Here is a 15468-nt window from a genome sequence, read left to right on the forward strand (position 1 = left end):
TGCAGCGGGAGCTGCCACTAACCCTCCTCTTCCCTGTCCCCATCAGACTCGGACTCTGAAGATGAGGCCTCTCACTTCTATTCAATGGACGAGGCGGTGGCTCAGCGGAGGAAGGGGGACCAGCTGAGCCAACACCAGCAGAGCCATTTCTCCGCCGTGGTCACTATCCTGAAGGGCAGGGTGGCGGCTCTGTGCGAGGCCAAGGTGAGGGCAACCCCCAGGGACCCACTGCCAGGCCATCTTCTCTGAGCTCCAGCTAGCCTGGTCTGGGCGCTGCCTGGATGGGAGATCTCTGGGTGCTGCAGGGAGCAAGGTAGCGGAGCCCTCCCCACTGAGCCAGTGTGGAGGGCACTAGATGGTGCTGTGCTGCAGGGCCCAGGATGGGGGGCTACTACTTTTCCGTAGAACTGAGCTGCTCCTTCTAGTGTCCAGGCCAAATGCAAACCTGGGTCATTCTCCAAATGCCCACCCGCCACCCTGCAACTCCCTCTGGAATTAGGTACTGGATCCTTCCCTTCTGTGCTATGCTTCTGTAGGCTGTTTAAATAAGCCTCGCACCCCTCCTCAGAGGTGGCTGCATCTGAGCTACAGGTGAGGGATCCCCATATAAATAGCCTCACATCCAACCCCAGAGGCTGCTGCTCCTCAGTGCGGGGTGACTGTTGCCATCTGACCCTTCAGGATGGAAGGGCAATGGTCTGCACTGGGGTGTCCGACCCTCATCCTCCTTCCCCTCTGCCCCCAGGGTGAGGCGGGGAAGAAGCTGGATGACTCCCATGGAGAGATTGTGCTGGATGTAGACAACTGTACCATCTTCAGTGTGTCCCAGTACAAGGGTCAGGAGGAGCTCGGCTACCTCTGCATAGAGTCAGAGAGAGTCACCCTTTATCATAAAGGTATGGTTCAAACTGTGGGGGGGCAGGGAGTCAGGACTCCTGGATTCTGTCCTGAAGAGGATCTCATCTGTCAGAGTGGGGGTTCTGGTCCTGTGTCTGATGGGCTGAAGCAGTGGGGGCTGGGAGCCAGGACTCTCCCACTGAGCCATGGATTCAAACCTATCCCCATGTACCGGCTGGGCAGCTGGCAAGGGCCCATGGTTACAGAATAGATCCTAGGGCTGCCAAGTCACAGCCCTGCTCCCTGGCACACAGGACCCGTCTGTTTTCTTCAGAGCCCTCCAGAGATCTCATGAAGTGCTGCGGAATTGGGGTTTCACTTGGCCCATCCAGGCCAAAGGGCAGCAGGTCAGGCCTGCGCTGCCCTCTGTTCCCAACCTCATAGTGACCTCTGGTGGGAGCAGCTAAGGGGCCAAAGAGGCAGCTGGGCTGAGGTCTGCCAGGAGACAGTTCCCTGCAGTGGGGATTGCAAAGGAGGAGGCTCTTGCACCCTGCAGTAGTTCAAAGTGGGGGGGGACATCTAGGGTGGCAGTGGGTCTTACAGAGACAGAGCAATGCTGGAGGGGGTGGGGATGCAGCTGCAAGAGTTGTTAATACCGAGTTCATATCAGTAGCTGTCTGAGTGGGTTATGAAGGAGGTCAGGATCGTTTCCCCATTTTACTGAGGGAGAGCGGGGCAGTGACTCTACCTGGCGTCACCCAGCAGGCCAGTGGCAGAGCTGGGAACAGAGCTCAGCTCTCCTGAGTCCCAGGCCAGTGCTCTGCCGCACAGGGCACTGGGAGGGGGTTAGTGGGAGGGATGGCTAGCTAGCCAGCCAGCCAACCAAACTCTGTGTCCCCTCAGCTGTGGTAGAGGACTACTTCCTGGCCAGTCGTTTGGAGATCCCCAGCTTCAGCCCCCCTGACAGGCTGCACCCCACAATCTACTCCTCAGAGGAGGGGGTGCTGAGTGGGCTGGCGGGGGGCAGGAAGGACAGGCCCCTCAAGATGCTCTCAGCTGCCATCCGCATCAACCTAGACTTGAAGAAGAACATCAAGGTATCTTGTCTCCACTCTCTGGGCTGAGGGGGAGGGGACTCAGCTGGGCAGGCTCCCTCTGCTCTCCCTTCTCCAAACAGGCTAAGAGCCAAAGCAACCCCTCCCTGGGATCTGCATTTATTGTTTAACTTAAAACATCTCAGCGCCAGCTTTCATCTGACTTGTCTGTTCCTAGAGGCTGTTTCCCTGTAGGATCTCCTCTGTCCCTTCCCCACCTCAGAGAGCCACCAGGACAGTTCTGGCTTGAAGCAAATAGGGCTCCTCTGATCTGGCATCGTCGTGAATCAACAGAAGTGGCTCTGTCTTCCTGTGCACTGCCCCATGTGGGGGATGACTTGGCATGAACGGCCATGGGTCTGGATTGGGCCCAGCTGGGGTGGACTGGCATGTGGGGGTGCTAGAAGCCCACTGGCTTGGTGTGTTTGGGGGAAGATGTCCTAAGGGGGTTCATAAATGGCTTCCCCCCCGTCCTGCCCCTTGTAGAGCCTTTCCCCATCTGGGGTGGGGTGGAAAATCTCCCTGCTTTTTAACTTTGCTTCCCCAATCTTCCCTTTTGCAACCCGAATCCAGGAGTTCCTGGTCACCTTGAGGCTCGAAGGGGCCACCATGCGACATCACATGGCGCTGACCAATCAGAGTTGGTACACACAGGTACGTCCTGGGCCGGAAATACCCATCCTGGAGTGAATAGCAGAGGGGCTTGTGCAGTGTAGCAGCCATGAGGCTGAGGGAGACTTAGGGCCAGGAGTGGAAGCTGGGCCAACACCAGCATGGGGACAGGGGACAGGCTGGATCCTCTATAGCTTAGACTCGTGCCCTGGTGTCCAGCTAAGGGGGGTCGAACTCATTCATTGGGCAGGGTCTGAATCTCTGTTTAATTGTGGCAATTCTTGCCCCTTGCAGACGTAAGCCCCCACCCGGTTCCTTCTGCTGTCGTGATCAACAGTGGAATAGCTGATCTGGATGAGAATGGGGATTGTCCAGTGGATGGGGTGTTTGCCAGGGACTTGAGACCTGGGCTCAATTCCTGGCTCTGCCATAGGCTCCCTGTGTGACTTTGGACCTCTTATTCCCTACTTATAAAGTGGTGATGGAGTGAGGCAGGGTGTCCTAGTGGCTAGAGCACTGGCCTGGGACTCAGGAGACCTGGATTCTATTCCCAGCTCTGCCACTGGCCTGCTGTGACCGTGGGCAAGTCATTTTGCCCCTCTGTGCCTCAGTTTCCCAGTCTGCAGTGGGAATAAGAACCCTGCCCTGCCTCCAAGGGTGTTTGTGAGGATAAATCTGTTACATATCGGGGCCAGATGAGTATGTCAGATGGAAAGGTCAGCTCTGAGACTAGCAGCTCGCTGTGTCATTCTCACTCAGTGCAGCTCCCGCATCTCTCAGCCATTGGCTCAGGCTTTCGGCAGACTCAGGCAGGTGCCATGAAATTGGTTATACACTAGGCACATGGAGGAGTCTGTGAGGCCTAAAAACTGGCTCCTTTTTTCATGAAAGCTGAGATTCCGGGCCACACAAATGCATTGGCCAGGCTGAATCTGTATGTCCGACACCCCTGGTCTAAAGAGAATCCTCCTAGTTCAACCACAGGGCACTGGGGCTGGATGCAGGGATCTGGGGCGGGTGGGGGTGGGGAGAATCCTCCACCTGGGGGGATCGGCACGGGTCTTTCTGCCCCCATTAAAACCTGCTGTCTGGGGCGTGCACGCTCATGCTCTCTCGCCCTTTCTTTCAGCTGATTGACTTCCTGGACGTACTGGATGATCCAATTCTTGGCTTTGTCCCCCCAACGGTCATTACGGTGCTGCACACCCACCTCTTCTGCTGCGCAGTTGATTACAGGTACTGAGGGGAGCAGAGGCAAATGGGCTGCACGGGGAAAAGGGTGGATGTAAAATAGGAGAGGCCCTTGGCTGTTTGTACAGGAGGAACAGAGGTGAGACGAAGTTAGAATAGCAGATCTGGTCTGAGGAAATCCAGACTCCCAGGTTCTGTCCCAGCTCAGAGAGGCGAGTGGAGTCTAGTGGGTTAGAGCAGGGGGGTTTGGGAGCCAGGACTCCGGGGTTCTATCCCCAGCTCTGGGAGGGGCATGGGGTCTTTGTTAAAGCAAAACCTCCCAGCCTGGTCTCTGCTGTCTGCTCTCTTTCTTATCTTGGCATCCTGGAGACTGGATGCGATGGTGGGAGCCTCTGTCACCTTGAAATAGTCTCAGCTGGGACAGGAACACTGGCCCGGCCAGACAGGATCAGAACGGAGGGCCATCTGGTTCAGTATCCTGTCTCCGGCTGTGGCCAGTACCGTATGCTTCAGAGCAAGGAGAAACGACTTAGGAGAGGGCAGCTGTGGATCATCTGTCCTCTGTGAAGGCTGCAATCCCATCTTGGCTGGGGCGGGGCGTGTGTGGGATAACCCTGCCGTGCGGGTACTCTCCTTGTCTCCTTTAGCCCTCTCACCACACCCTGTCCCGGCACTGGTTCTGTCACTACCATCTCACCCCTCAGGCCCTTGTACCTCCCCGTCCGCGTCCTCATCATGGCTGAGACCTTCACCTTGTCCAGCAACATAATTGTGGATACTTCAATCTTCCTGCTCAGGTAGGCGTCCTTCAGCTGGGGACATCCCAAGAGAGCTGCCCACTCCAGGGAGGGCCTGTCCCCCCCCGGGCTGGTGAGATCAGGGGGTTTGAGACCTGTTCCCTCTGGACTGAGCCTGGGCTGCTCACAATACCAAGTGCTGGCTTGTGTGGAAGAAGTTGGGGTCAGCAGCTTTGGAGCCACCATCTTACGGTGCCTGGACGCCATGGTGGTGGGCGTGGTAGAAGGAGCGCAGTACGATGGAATCCTGAGTGATTTCTTTGCCTGTGTCTACTCCAGTTACCTGGGGTGTAGCCGTGAACTGGTGGGCCAGGTGCTCTTATTGGAGGAGTCTCACCCCAGCATGCACAGTCTCTTCACACCAGCTGGCATCCTGTATCCCATTCCCCACCTCTCTGAGCCAGCCAATCTCCCCACCCTGGGGCCAGGACATTGCTGGCACCCCTAGAAGGCCCCATATCCCGTTCTACATCCTCACGAGCCTCCTCTGGGGCCAGATCAGAGCCAGCGCCCCTAGAGGGGAAAGGCCTGTGTGCCGTTCCCTGTCTTCCCACCCGCGGCTGGATTGGCACCAATGCCCTCTAGAGTGGCATCCTATTCCTTGAGCCAGCCACTACCCAGCGCTTACTCCCTTGGTCCAGGGTGGGAGTCGGGGTCTGTGTCACAGGGCCAGATACCTATTGCACTGTATGGGGCCCTTGTGTTCATGGTTACTGTACAGTGATGGACAAGATCTTGATTGTACTTGATCTGGCTGGTATGTGCCTACTGCTGGGGGGGGCAGCAGAGTTTAAGTTATTCCCTTCCCCCCAGGTTTATTCTGGATGACTCTGCCATCTACTTGTCTGACAAATGTGACGTGGAGACAGTGGATCTGCGGAAGGGTAAGAGTTGGACGGGCCGCGTGTCCATCCTTCTGCTGTGCTCTGGGTACTGAAAACAGCAGCTATCCCTCAAGCATCATGCCCCTGTAGCCCCTCAGACTGGGCTCTCGGCAGGTCTTTCAAGCTAAGCTAACTTGCGCCTGGTCAGTAGTTGTATGCGGGTGCTGGCACTCGTAGCCCAGCATGGCAGCAGGCGGCTCTGTAGAAGACACCCCATATTGCTTAATAATCTTCCATCTGTGGATTTCAAGGGGTTTCCCAAATGTTTGAATGGATTTAACTGTCCCCCGTCCTGGGTGTGGTGTTGCTGCAGGGAACCTAATGCACAAAGAGAAGTGTGGAGGAAGTGCCCAAATTAAAACGAACGTGGAGCAGAACCCAGGAGTTCTGACTCCCAGCCCTCCCTGCTCCAACCCACCAGGCCCCACTCCCTTCCCAGAGCCCACGATAGACCCAGGGATCCAGTCGGGCTGAATCTCTGTTCTCCCTTGGCCTCAGATTACGTGTGTGTACTGGACGTGGATCTGCTCGAGCTGGTCATCACCACGTGGAAAGGGAGCGCTGATGGGAAGCTGGTGAGGCCCAGCCCAGCCAGAAAGGGCAGGGTGGGGGCGGGCCTGGTAACTGCAATGGAAATCCCAGGAGAGAACCCCCCCCCCCTTAAAAGGTGACTGCGCAGAGTGGGGAGGACACTTCATGTGGCTGAATGCAGGAGGCGGGTGACTTCTCAGCCCTCCTTGTCCCTCGCCGTAGCCTTGCGGGGTTTGAGCTTCTCCAGTGCAGCTTCTGGTGTTTTCGAAGCAGCCTTGCTGTGTTTTGAGCCTGCGGGACCTAAGCAGCCCCACCTCCCCTCAGGAGCCCTGTGCTGTCTGTGCTGACCTCTCCCAAGGACCCGGGATCCCATTGCTCTAGCTCCCCACCCCAGTATGACACAGGCTGTCTCCCACTCGCTTTGTTCCACTCCAGACCCAGCCGCTGTTCGAGCTGCGCTGCTCCAACAACGTGGTGCATCTCCATACCTGTGCTGACTCCTGCGCCATGCTGGCCAACCTTATCCAGTACGTGGTCAACCACGGGGACCTCCACCCGCCACCCCGGCAGGACAGCCCCACGGAGATTGCTGGCCAGAAGGTGCAGGTAGGGAGAGGAAGTCTGGACTGGTGTCATCCCTAGCTGAGTAGGTCAGGCTGGTTTGGTGCCTGGATGGGGGACCTACATGGGGATCTTCCAATGCTCTAGTTAAGCAGGGTCAGGCCAGTTCAGTACCTGAATGGGGGGCATGCTCAGGGATCTTTTGTAGTTTAGTTAGGTGGGGTTGAGCCACTTTGGAGCATGGCTGGAGGACCTACCCCAGTGAGATCCAATACCTGAAACTGCACCAATCGGAGGAGAAATAAGGCACACTTTTTCTTCTTTTTTAGTGGGGAGAGATTCACCATTGCAGCAACTTTCGCAGGGATGCGGGGTGGTCTCCAGCCCTTGAGGGTCTTTAAATCAAGACTTTGTGTTTGTCTCCGAGCTGCACTCTAGCTCAACCATCAGATCTGGGATGGATGCAGGGATCTCATGGGGAAGTTCTCTGGCTTGCGTTTTGCAGGAGTTTGGACAGGATGATCTGATGGTCTGGCCTTAACAGCTGTGAAGGAAAAGCATATGCTGGAGGGACATGGGGGAGTTCAGTAGGTGGTGCTCTGCCCTAGCAATCGGAGCAGACTCCAGTGCTGCTGTGTGGCAGTAGGAGGCACTGTTCTGCAGAGCGCGAGGGCCCAGTATCCGTCTTCCCTCTAACTTTTTATACGTCCATGTGCCAAGTGAATTTTATGTGCACCAATATGGAGGAGACGTGTGACATCACCTCCATATTGGTGCACATAACAAAATTCATATGGTGGGCGTGGGGCTGAGGGGTTCAGTGTGGGAGGGGGCAGAGGGTTAGGATGAGGGGTGGGGCTGGGGATGAGGGGTTTGGGGTACAGGATGGGGCTCAGGGCTGGGGCAGAGGGTTGGAGTGCAGGCTCAGGGGTGGGGCCAGAGATGGAGGGTTTGGGGTTCTGACTGCCCCAGGGCTGCGGTGGGGAGACAGGACTCCCCTTCAGCTCTCTCCCTGGCTGCGGCAGCTCAGGTGAAGCTGGGCTGGGCCGAGGGAGGGGCTCCTCTCCCCCAGCCGAGGCAGGTCTGTGCTGGGGCCGGTGGGGCTTAACAGGCGGCCACGAATCTTAGAGGGAACTTAGCTCAATAGAGGGTGTCTCCCCTGGCCGTCAGCACTGACCCAAGTGCCCCCGCACTGCGCTAGTGGGTGCTGTGCCCCAGGGAGCAGGGTGGGGCTCAGCTGGGGGTGCTCTCCCCTGGCAGTGCTGATCCATGGGTACCCATCACTCGGTACATAACACCCCCTGGTTTTCGTTGGCCCCCAGCTGTCAGAGAGCCCGGCCTCGCTGCCCTCCTGCCTGCCCGCTGAGACGGCCACCATTAATCAGCGGGACCTGACTGACGCCCTCATCGACACCGACCGCAGCCTGAGGGACCTGGCGTTAGAATCTGGTAGGGGGTGCCAGTGGGAGCCTGGGGAGCCGAGGGGACCACGGTGTCCCCTTGCTGCCTCTACAACTCCTTGGGGGTCAAGAGGAAGAGTTGGGGGCTGGGTGGCATGTGGCTGCATCCCTCCAGGGCAGGGCTGACGTCGGGCGGGATGGCAGGGTATTTCATTGGGGCCAATCTCATCAGTGTCCATCTCTCCTCCCAGGAGAGGCCGGGCGGTTGCACCAAACCTCCCCCGTTTCAGTGTATCTCTTCCCGGGGGAGAACAGTGCTGGGGGCAAGCCCTGCCCCCCACCCCCTGCTGCCCTGCCCCCGGCGCCCGTGGAAGTGGGGCTAGATTTCTGCTCCTCAGAGGGCAGCGAGGAGGAGAGCGAGGCCACTGATAATGACGACTTCTGCATCCTGGACGCGCCTGGCATGGGCATCCCAGTAAGGGGAGGCAGGGGCTGTGGGGCACACGGGGATGGGGGACTGAGGGGAAGCTGTGAGGCCCGGGGGGCTATGACTGATCAGGGGTAGGGCTTTGGGGTCCATGGGGAGCTGGGAGGGATAGGGAGAGGTTGGGGGTGGAGCAGGGCTGGGTCCAAATGCCTGGATTTTTTAGGAAGGATGAGATAGTGGGATATCGGGAGTGGGGTTTGGACATCTGGGCCCACTGATTTGCTCTGAGGCCTGCCTCTGTGTGTGTCTCTTCTCCCCCCTCACACCCCTCTCCCAGCCCAAGGACGGAGAGCCAGTGGTGACAAAGCTGCTGGAGGGGCCAGTGCCCATTAAGGATGGCTACTTCTCGCGCCCGCTGGGCAGCACAGACCTGCTGAAGGCCCCGGCACACTTCCCATTGCCTGAGAGCCGGGTCATGCTGCGTGAGATCTCAGTGGTCTGGCACCTTTATGGAGGGCAGGACTTTGGGATCGGGCGTGCCACCCCAGGACACGCCCACTCACCCAGGTGAGACCTCGATTCCTGGCAGGCACAGCCTGCCCTGGGGCTGGACTGGACAGCTGTGACCCTGTCTCTCCCCCACTCCGCAGGATGAGGCCCAGCTTGTCAAGCGCCCGCAGCTCCCCTTCCCGCTCCTCCATGGCCAACCGGCCCCAGAACACCTGGCGCACACAGGGTGGGACCGGGCGCCTCCATGACCTGCTCATGGAGATACAACTCACCAAGGTGAGAGCGGGGGTATGTGTTAGTGGGTGGGGCTTAACATCCGTCCCACAAAGGATCTTCTGGGGAATTCCCTTGCCACAGGATAGTGGGCTGGGTAGGCCCATTGGTCTGACCTTGTCATAGACATGATGTTCAACTCCCCTGATGCTACAGAACCACGTTCTGCTCCCAGCCCTTCTGCGGGGTGGGTCTGGCCTGTCAGGGACCCCCCTCCCATTATTATCAAGCCTTAGCTTCTCCCCAGGTGAGCTTCCAGCATGAGACCTACCCCAGTGGGGCAGAGAAGCTGTCCACGGAGCTGGAGGAGCAGCCAGTGTCGCGGCAGGTGTTCATCGTGCAGGAGCTGGAGATTCGTGACCGGCTGGCCTCCTCCCAGATCAACAAGTTCCTCTACTTGTACACTAGCGAGAAGATGCCACGCCGGGCCCACTCCAACATGGTACTGCCAGGGGGCTAACAGAGGCATGGGTAAGGGGCAGGGGGTGGGGGGCTAGGCTGGGATAGGGGCAGATACTAGGGAGTTGACATGAGGTGAGTGCTGGGGCTTAAGGAGAGGCTGGGGGGTAGGATCCAGGCCTGGGGTAGGGGTGAGTTCTGAGGACTGTTGGTGTGGGGCAGCCACTGCAGTTGGGGGATGGGGAAGGGATCTGGGGTGGGCATGAAGGGCGGGGGTTGGTGTGGGTTGGGCATTGCGGTGGGGGGGCAGCTCTGTATAGGGGTGGGCTCTGGGGGGAGGGGTGGGATCTGAGAAGGGGGAGGGCTCTGGGGGGTGGGGTTTGGTGTGGGGTGGGTGCAGGATCTGAACTGCGGGAGGGGTGGGGTGCTTGCTCCATCCCTGCTGAGGGAGGGCAGTGGACCGTACCCTCCCTTTCCTCTCCCCATGAGTGACGGCCACCTTTCCCCATAGCTCACCATCAAGGCCCTGCATGTCTGCCCTGAGGCCGGGCTGGGCGGCCCCGAGTGCTGCTTGCGCGTCTCCCTCTTGCCGCTGCGCCTCAACATCGACCAGGTGAGGGGGGCTACAGATAGATAGCTCCATGGGCCCTGCCTAGAGACTCCCTGCCCTCGCCCCACACCCCGGGGGAGCCCTGATCCAGATACATTTTCCCCCTCCCCAGTCCCTAATGACCTGGCTCTGGATTCAGACCAGCACCCCCTCAAGGAGAAAGGCCTTGTAAGCCAGTTCCCTGCTGTGGGGCTGGATCAGAGCTGGTGCCCCCTAGAGCAGAAAGGCCTGTGACTCCAAGTATGAATGGAAGCAACTCTTTGTCTCCTGGAGCTCCAACTTCCTGGGGTTCAGCACTGTCCCTCCCCAGCCCCCATTCAAGGATTCCCCCACCCCCTCCTTTGCGAATGATGGGCTCAGACTCTGCCTGGTGCTCCCTTGGCCCACGCGATTTGCCAGCATCTGGTGTTTTGCCAAGTGATTGCTCCCAAGGGGAGGAGAAATTGATGATGCGAGGGGGCAAGTTCTCTGGTGCCATCCTGTCTGCTTGCAACAAACGTCCCCACAGCCAGGGGTGAAAGGAATATTAAATTCTTACCAGTATGGGGGCCAGCTCCGGCCCCTGGAAGGGGCGGGGCCTCAGGCAGAAGTGGGGGCTGGGGGATCAGGGGCTCAGCAGCGATTTTAGAGGGTCTAGGGCTCCGGCCGCTGCTGCGGTAGGGGCGGCCGGGAATCCTGGGCCCTTTTAAATTGCTGGCCCTGGGGCAGCGGCCCCTTTTGCCTCCCCCGTCGGTGGCCCTGCCCGTGGGATCCCTACTGGCAAGGCCGCCGACGGGGAAGGGCAGCACTTTAACATGGTCTGTGTATGGGATGGTACCGGCTTCTTACTGGTACGCCATACCGGCCCACTTTCACCCCTGCCCACGGTCCTATGTCCCTGATCACAGCTGGTTCCTTGCTCACAATTTCCAAGCTAGTCCAGTGTCCAAGGAGCTCTGTCTCCCAGGGCCATACTCACCTCTGCTTCTTTTGCTGTGTGCTGGCTCTCTGCCTCGCGCGCACACCCAGCTTGCCAGGCAATCCCCCAGCCCCTGCATTTGCGACCGGTCTGGAAACCCCACAGCCCACATGGCTCATGCCTGTGGCCTTGGGCAGTGGCTTCTATTGTTTCCAGCTCTTTCCCTCATAAAGGGGTTTAACTGCTCCTTCCATTTAGCCTAAAAGAATGGTAATTAGCACAGCCAGGTCTGTGACTGAGGGCTGCCCACCTTCCAGTATAACACTGCCTGTTGCTGTCTCTCCCCCCACCACCAGGATGCCTTGTTTTTCCTGAAGGATTTCTTCACCAGCCTGGCTGCCAGCATTAACCCTGTGTTGCCCATGGAGGCTGGGACAGAAGGTGAGTTGAAGGGCAGCCCAGAGGTGCGGGCTGGCTGGCTGGGGAGGGATAAAGCTTCCTCCTCTGAGGGTCTTCTGGCTCTTTGTAGCCCTGGCATAAACCTTCCTAATGCTGGGGAAACTGAGGCAGGAGGACAGACTCTCGGGCCACGTGAGCGTCTGGCCACACCAAGAGTTACAGTGGCTGTAACCTGGGCTCCTGACTGTGCATTTCATGGGCTCTGCCAGCTACACTACCACCTGTCACCACAAGATGGGGGTGTTGCTAAGGCCTGAGCTGCCAAGAGCATGTACAGCAGAGGAGGGCAGACTACGGCCCGCAGGCCACATCTGGCCCCTGAGCTCCTGGCAGGGAGGCTAGCCCCCTGGCCCCTCCCCTGCAGCCTCAGCTCACTGCGCTGCTGGCGCAATGCTCTGGGCGACAGGGCTGCGAGCTCTTGCCGGGCAGCGCAGCTGCAGAGCCCAGCCTGACCCAGTGCTCTGTGCTGCGCGGTGGCATGGCTGCCTGTCCTGGTGCTCTGGGCGGCATGACTGCAGCGCTGCCAGCCACCGGCGCTCCAGGCAGCGCAGTAAGGGGGCCGGGAGCGGAGGGGGTTGGATAGAGGGCAGGGGAGTTCGGGGTGGTGGTGGTGGTCAAGGGGCGGGGGTGTGGATAGGGGTTGGGGTGGTGAGAGGGCAGGGAACAGGGGGGTTGAATGGGGGCAGGGGTGTCGGGGGCAGTCAGGAAGCGGGGGGGTTGGATGGGGTGGCGGGGGCAGTCGGGGGACAGGGAGGGATGGATGGGGCAAGGGTCCCGGGGGGGGGCAGCCAGAAAGGAGAGGGAGGGTTGGATGAGGGTGGGGGGCCAGGCCGGACCTGGCTGTTTGGGGAGGCACAGCTTCCCCTAACCAGCCCTCCATACAATTTTGGAAACCCGATGTGGCCCTCAGGCCAAAAAGTTTGCGCGCCCCGATGTACAGCCTGCCGAAAACTGAGGGGGAAACTGAGGTGCTGAGCAGGGGGAGGCATGTGAAGCCCCTGCTCCTTGACCACCTTTTTTTTTTTTTTTTTTTTGTCTCTCCGCCCACTAGCCCGCCCAGATCCAGGGGTGCGAGCCAGCCCAGCCACCGAGTCAGAATCTCTGGGGAAGGAGCAGGAAGGGAGCCGGGGCCCAGGGTTGGTGGCGGTGGGGGTAGAGATGACAGCTTCTGTGGAGACCACACTGAGCGAAAACAGCTCCTCCTCCAATGCCTCATCCTCTACGGACCAACCCATCTACTTTAGGTACGAGATGCTGCTGCCTCTGGGGTGGGGCGAAGGGGCTGCTGCATAGTGATCAGCGAAGGGGGATCTTATTTCGAATTGAAGCGGTGGGTGGGGGAACATGGTGGGTGAATGAGGCAGAAGAGAAATGACGGAAGCTAGAATGCAGCCCGGCTCATGGGGTTCCTCACAGCCTGATCTGTACCGGAGGGACCATCAGTGACCACACAGCAGCAGGATCTTAGTTACACATTTTGTCTGGCAGAGTGCTTCATACTGATCTCTGCTCCCTGCAGCACAACGCCCCCTAGCACTGCACTGGGTCAGCACTCAGTGTGTGTGGGGGGTGAAACGCCCCTTGCTGAGTCCCCACCCCCTGCTGCCTGCAGCTCCAAGATTTTGGTGGTCTCCATCCAGGCTCGGGCTCTGCTTAGCGTAAGATCTGTGCCCATGAGGTGGCCCGGCTGTAAGTCCTGCCCCCTCGTCTGCCAGTCTCTCTAGCTCTCTGTCCCGATTGGTTGATCCCCAGGGAGTTCCGGTTCACGTCAGAAGTGCCCATCTGGCTGGACTATCATGGGAAGCATATGACCATGGACCAGGTGGTAAGTGAGGCTGGGGTGTGGAGATGCCAGTGAACCTCTGGGTGGGGCAGAGGTGGTGGGGAATCTCAGACCCCCTTTCCCTCCCCAACTAGCCAGAGCCTCTTGCCTCCTGCTGGAAGGACTGGGGATGGAGGGGGATAGTGTTGGATGAGCTCTGTGGCTTTTGGGCAGGATCTGGCCCTGGATGGGAGTGGGGGTAGGTATTGGGGTGGCATCTGGCCCAGGGTGGGGTGTGGGTGTGGGGGGTGGGCTCTGGTACTGGTGGACGTTGGAGTGGGGCAGACTCTAGAGTTGTGGGGTGGGGATGCTGCTCCCTCTCTGCTGGGTCTGGGGGTGCAGTGCTGAGCAGCCTCTCCAGGGGTAAGAATCCACTCCTTTGGCTGTTGTTGTCTGGTGGGCCTTAATGTAGCCCCTGGAGCTGGCACTAGAGGGGCCAGTGGGACCATCTGTGACACCTTTGACCCTGAGGTCACTGGTTTGAATCCTGCTGGGGTCAGGGTAGAGTTTACTGGTGTGGAACAAGTTCAGGTGGTGTCAGTTGAGATCAGACTGGCTTGGGGAGACCCCATCAAAACTGACCCTGGTTGCCTGGGCAGTGAGGACAGAACTAACCTCTTTTGCCAGCGGGGGGTGGGGTACCTGGAGGGTGGGAGTGGAGACATGCCTGCATTTAGAGGGGAGGTTGCTGTTCATAGGAGGCGTAATCCCCATTCTAGAACTGGGGAAACTGAGGCAAGGAAGGCTGAGTGTGGGAACCAGGTTTAGAACAGAGGAGTGCCTGGCTGCTATTGGGAGGGGGTGGGGTTGTGGCTGTGTGCATTGCACTGTGGGGTAGGGCAGTGCCGGGGGGTGGGAGCTGTGCATAGATAGGAGCAGGGGAATGCAGGGTACACATGGTACGAGGGGAGTGGCTGTGCATATATGGAGGAGCTGCGTGGGGGATAGGGAGTGTTGTGGGGGGCTGTGGGAGAGGGGTGTGGGATAGGGAGTGTTGTGGGGGGCTGTGGGGGAGGGGTGTGGGCTGTGCATCAGCAGTGCTTTAATCCTTTCTCTCTCCCCCTCTTCAGGGCACCTTTGCCGGGATCCTCATCGGCTTGGCCCAGCTCAACTGCTCTGAGCTCAAGCTCAAGCGCCTCTGCTGCAGACATGGGTGAACTGGGGGGCCTGGGACGTGCCCGATCCTGGGGGGAGGCGGAGTCAGTGCAGGCAGTGGGTGTGGGCTGTGCCCATGCAGGGCTCAGACTCGGGGATGGAGCTCCCTGTTTCTGCCCCACTCTCTTACTCTGATGGGCACCGCTGGGGCCCTGCTAGTTGCTGGGGAGGGGGTGGGGCGCAGTCTGTAGCGTGGCTCCAGGGCTTAGTCATCTCTAAGAGGGCACGGTTGGGGCTGGTCATTCTTTCCCACAATGCCCTCTGTCTGTCCCCCCCCCCCCCCAGGCTCCTAGGCGTGGACAAAGTGATCAGCTACGCCCTCACGGAGTGGCTGACGGACATCCGCAAGAACCAGCTGCCAGGCATCCTGGGTGGCGTGGGGCCCATGCACTCTGTCGTCCAGCTCTGTGAGTTCCTGGCACAGCCCTCGCCCCTTCCTTGCACAGGGCTCCCCCCAGCTTTGTGCCAAGCCCCTGTGTGGGGAGAACCACCTCGCTCTAGATCAGGGGGAGGGGAGAGGGCATGGGGCAGGACATAAGGGGTGGGTGATGGAGGAAGGATGATGCGGGGGTGGGGGGCTGGTGTGAGTGTGGAGAGGTGGGAGGTAAGGGGGATGGAGGCTTGGAGCAAGTGTGGAGTGGGTGATGGGGGCCAAGCATGGTGGGGGCGATGGCGGCGAGTAGGACGCGATGGTGTTCCTCCACGTCCGGCTAAGCTGGCCTTTTTTTTCCTCCCCTAGTCCATGGTCTGCGTGACCTGTTCTGGCTGCCCATCGAACAGTACCGCAAGGATGGGCGCATCATCCGGGGGCTGCAGCGCGGGGCTGCCTCCTTTGGGACCTCCACAGCCTCAGCTGCCCTGGAGCTCAGCAACCGCCTGGTGCAGGCCATACAGGTGAGAACCCTCCCTCCCATCCATCCATCCACAGCCTGGGACAGGCCACCCCCCACCCCAGCACTTTGGGGCGGGGGCTGTAGCCAGCATGGAAGGCAGGGTGGGGAAAGGAGC

The 15468-nt window shown here is 59.4% G+C and overlaps 1 protein-coding gene across 5 annotated transcripts in view; it reads left to right on the forward strand.

Moving 5' to 3' along the window:
- Window positions 1-15468, forward strand: part of ATG2A (autophagy related 2A) — a 37949-nt gene that overhangs the window by 21073 nt on the left and 1408 nt on the right. For 2 of the 5 annotated variants that reach the window (XM_084633715.1, XM_084633716.1), the window contains exons 20-40: window positions 47-204; window positions 746-896; window positions 1741-1934; window positions 2505-2585; window positions 3673-3779; window positions 4382-4531; window positions 5345-5415; window positions 5914-5990; window positions 6382-6552; window positions 7830-7956; window positions 8159-8382; window positions 8672-8901; window positions 8985-9120; window positions 9365-9559; window positions 10028-10129; window positions 11381-11465; window positions 12535-12727; window positions 13236-13308; window positions 14376-14458; window positions 14746-14867; window positions 15200-15354. In XM_084633715.1, coding sequence (XP_084489841.1) covers window positions 47-204; window positions 746-896; window positions 1741-1934; window positions 2505-2585; window positions 3673-3779; window positions 4382-4531; window positions 5345-5415; window positions 5914-5990; window positions 6382-6552; window positions 7830-7956; window positions 8159-8382; window positions 8672-8901; window positions 8985-9120; window positions 9365-9559; window positions 10028-10129; window positions 11381-11465; window positions 12535-12727; window positions 13236-13308; window positions 14376-14458; window positions 14746-14867; window positions 15200-15354 — 2885 coding nt within the window. Of the gene's footprint in view, window positions 1-46; window positions 205-745; window positions 897-1740; window positions 1935-2504; window positions 2586-3672; window positions 3780-4381; window positions 4532-5344; window positions 5416-5913; window positions 5991-6381; window positions 6553-7829; window positions 7957-8158; window positions 8383-8671; window positions 8902-8984; window positions 9121-9364; window positions 9560-10027; window positions 10130-11380; window positions 11466-12534; window positions 12728-13198; window positions 13309-14375; window positions 14459-14745; window positions 14868-15199; window positions 15355-15468 lie in introns of those variants that run through there. The other 3 variants (XM_084633717.1, XM_084633719.1, XM_084633718.1) reach the window with 2 other exon arrangements.

The sequence above is a fragment of the Lepidochelys olivacea genome, assembly GCF_965140295.1.
Source record: "Lepidochelys olivacea isolate rLepOli2 genome assembly, chromosome: 7".
NCBI lineage: Eukaryota > Metazoa > Chordata > Testudines > Cheloniidae > Lepidochelys > Lepidochelys olivacea.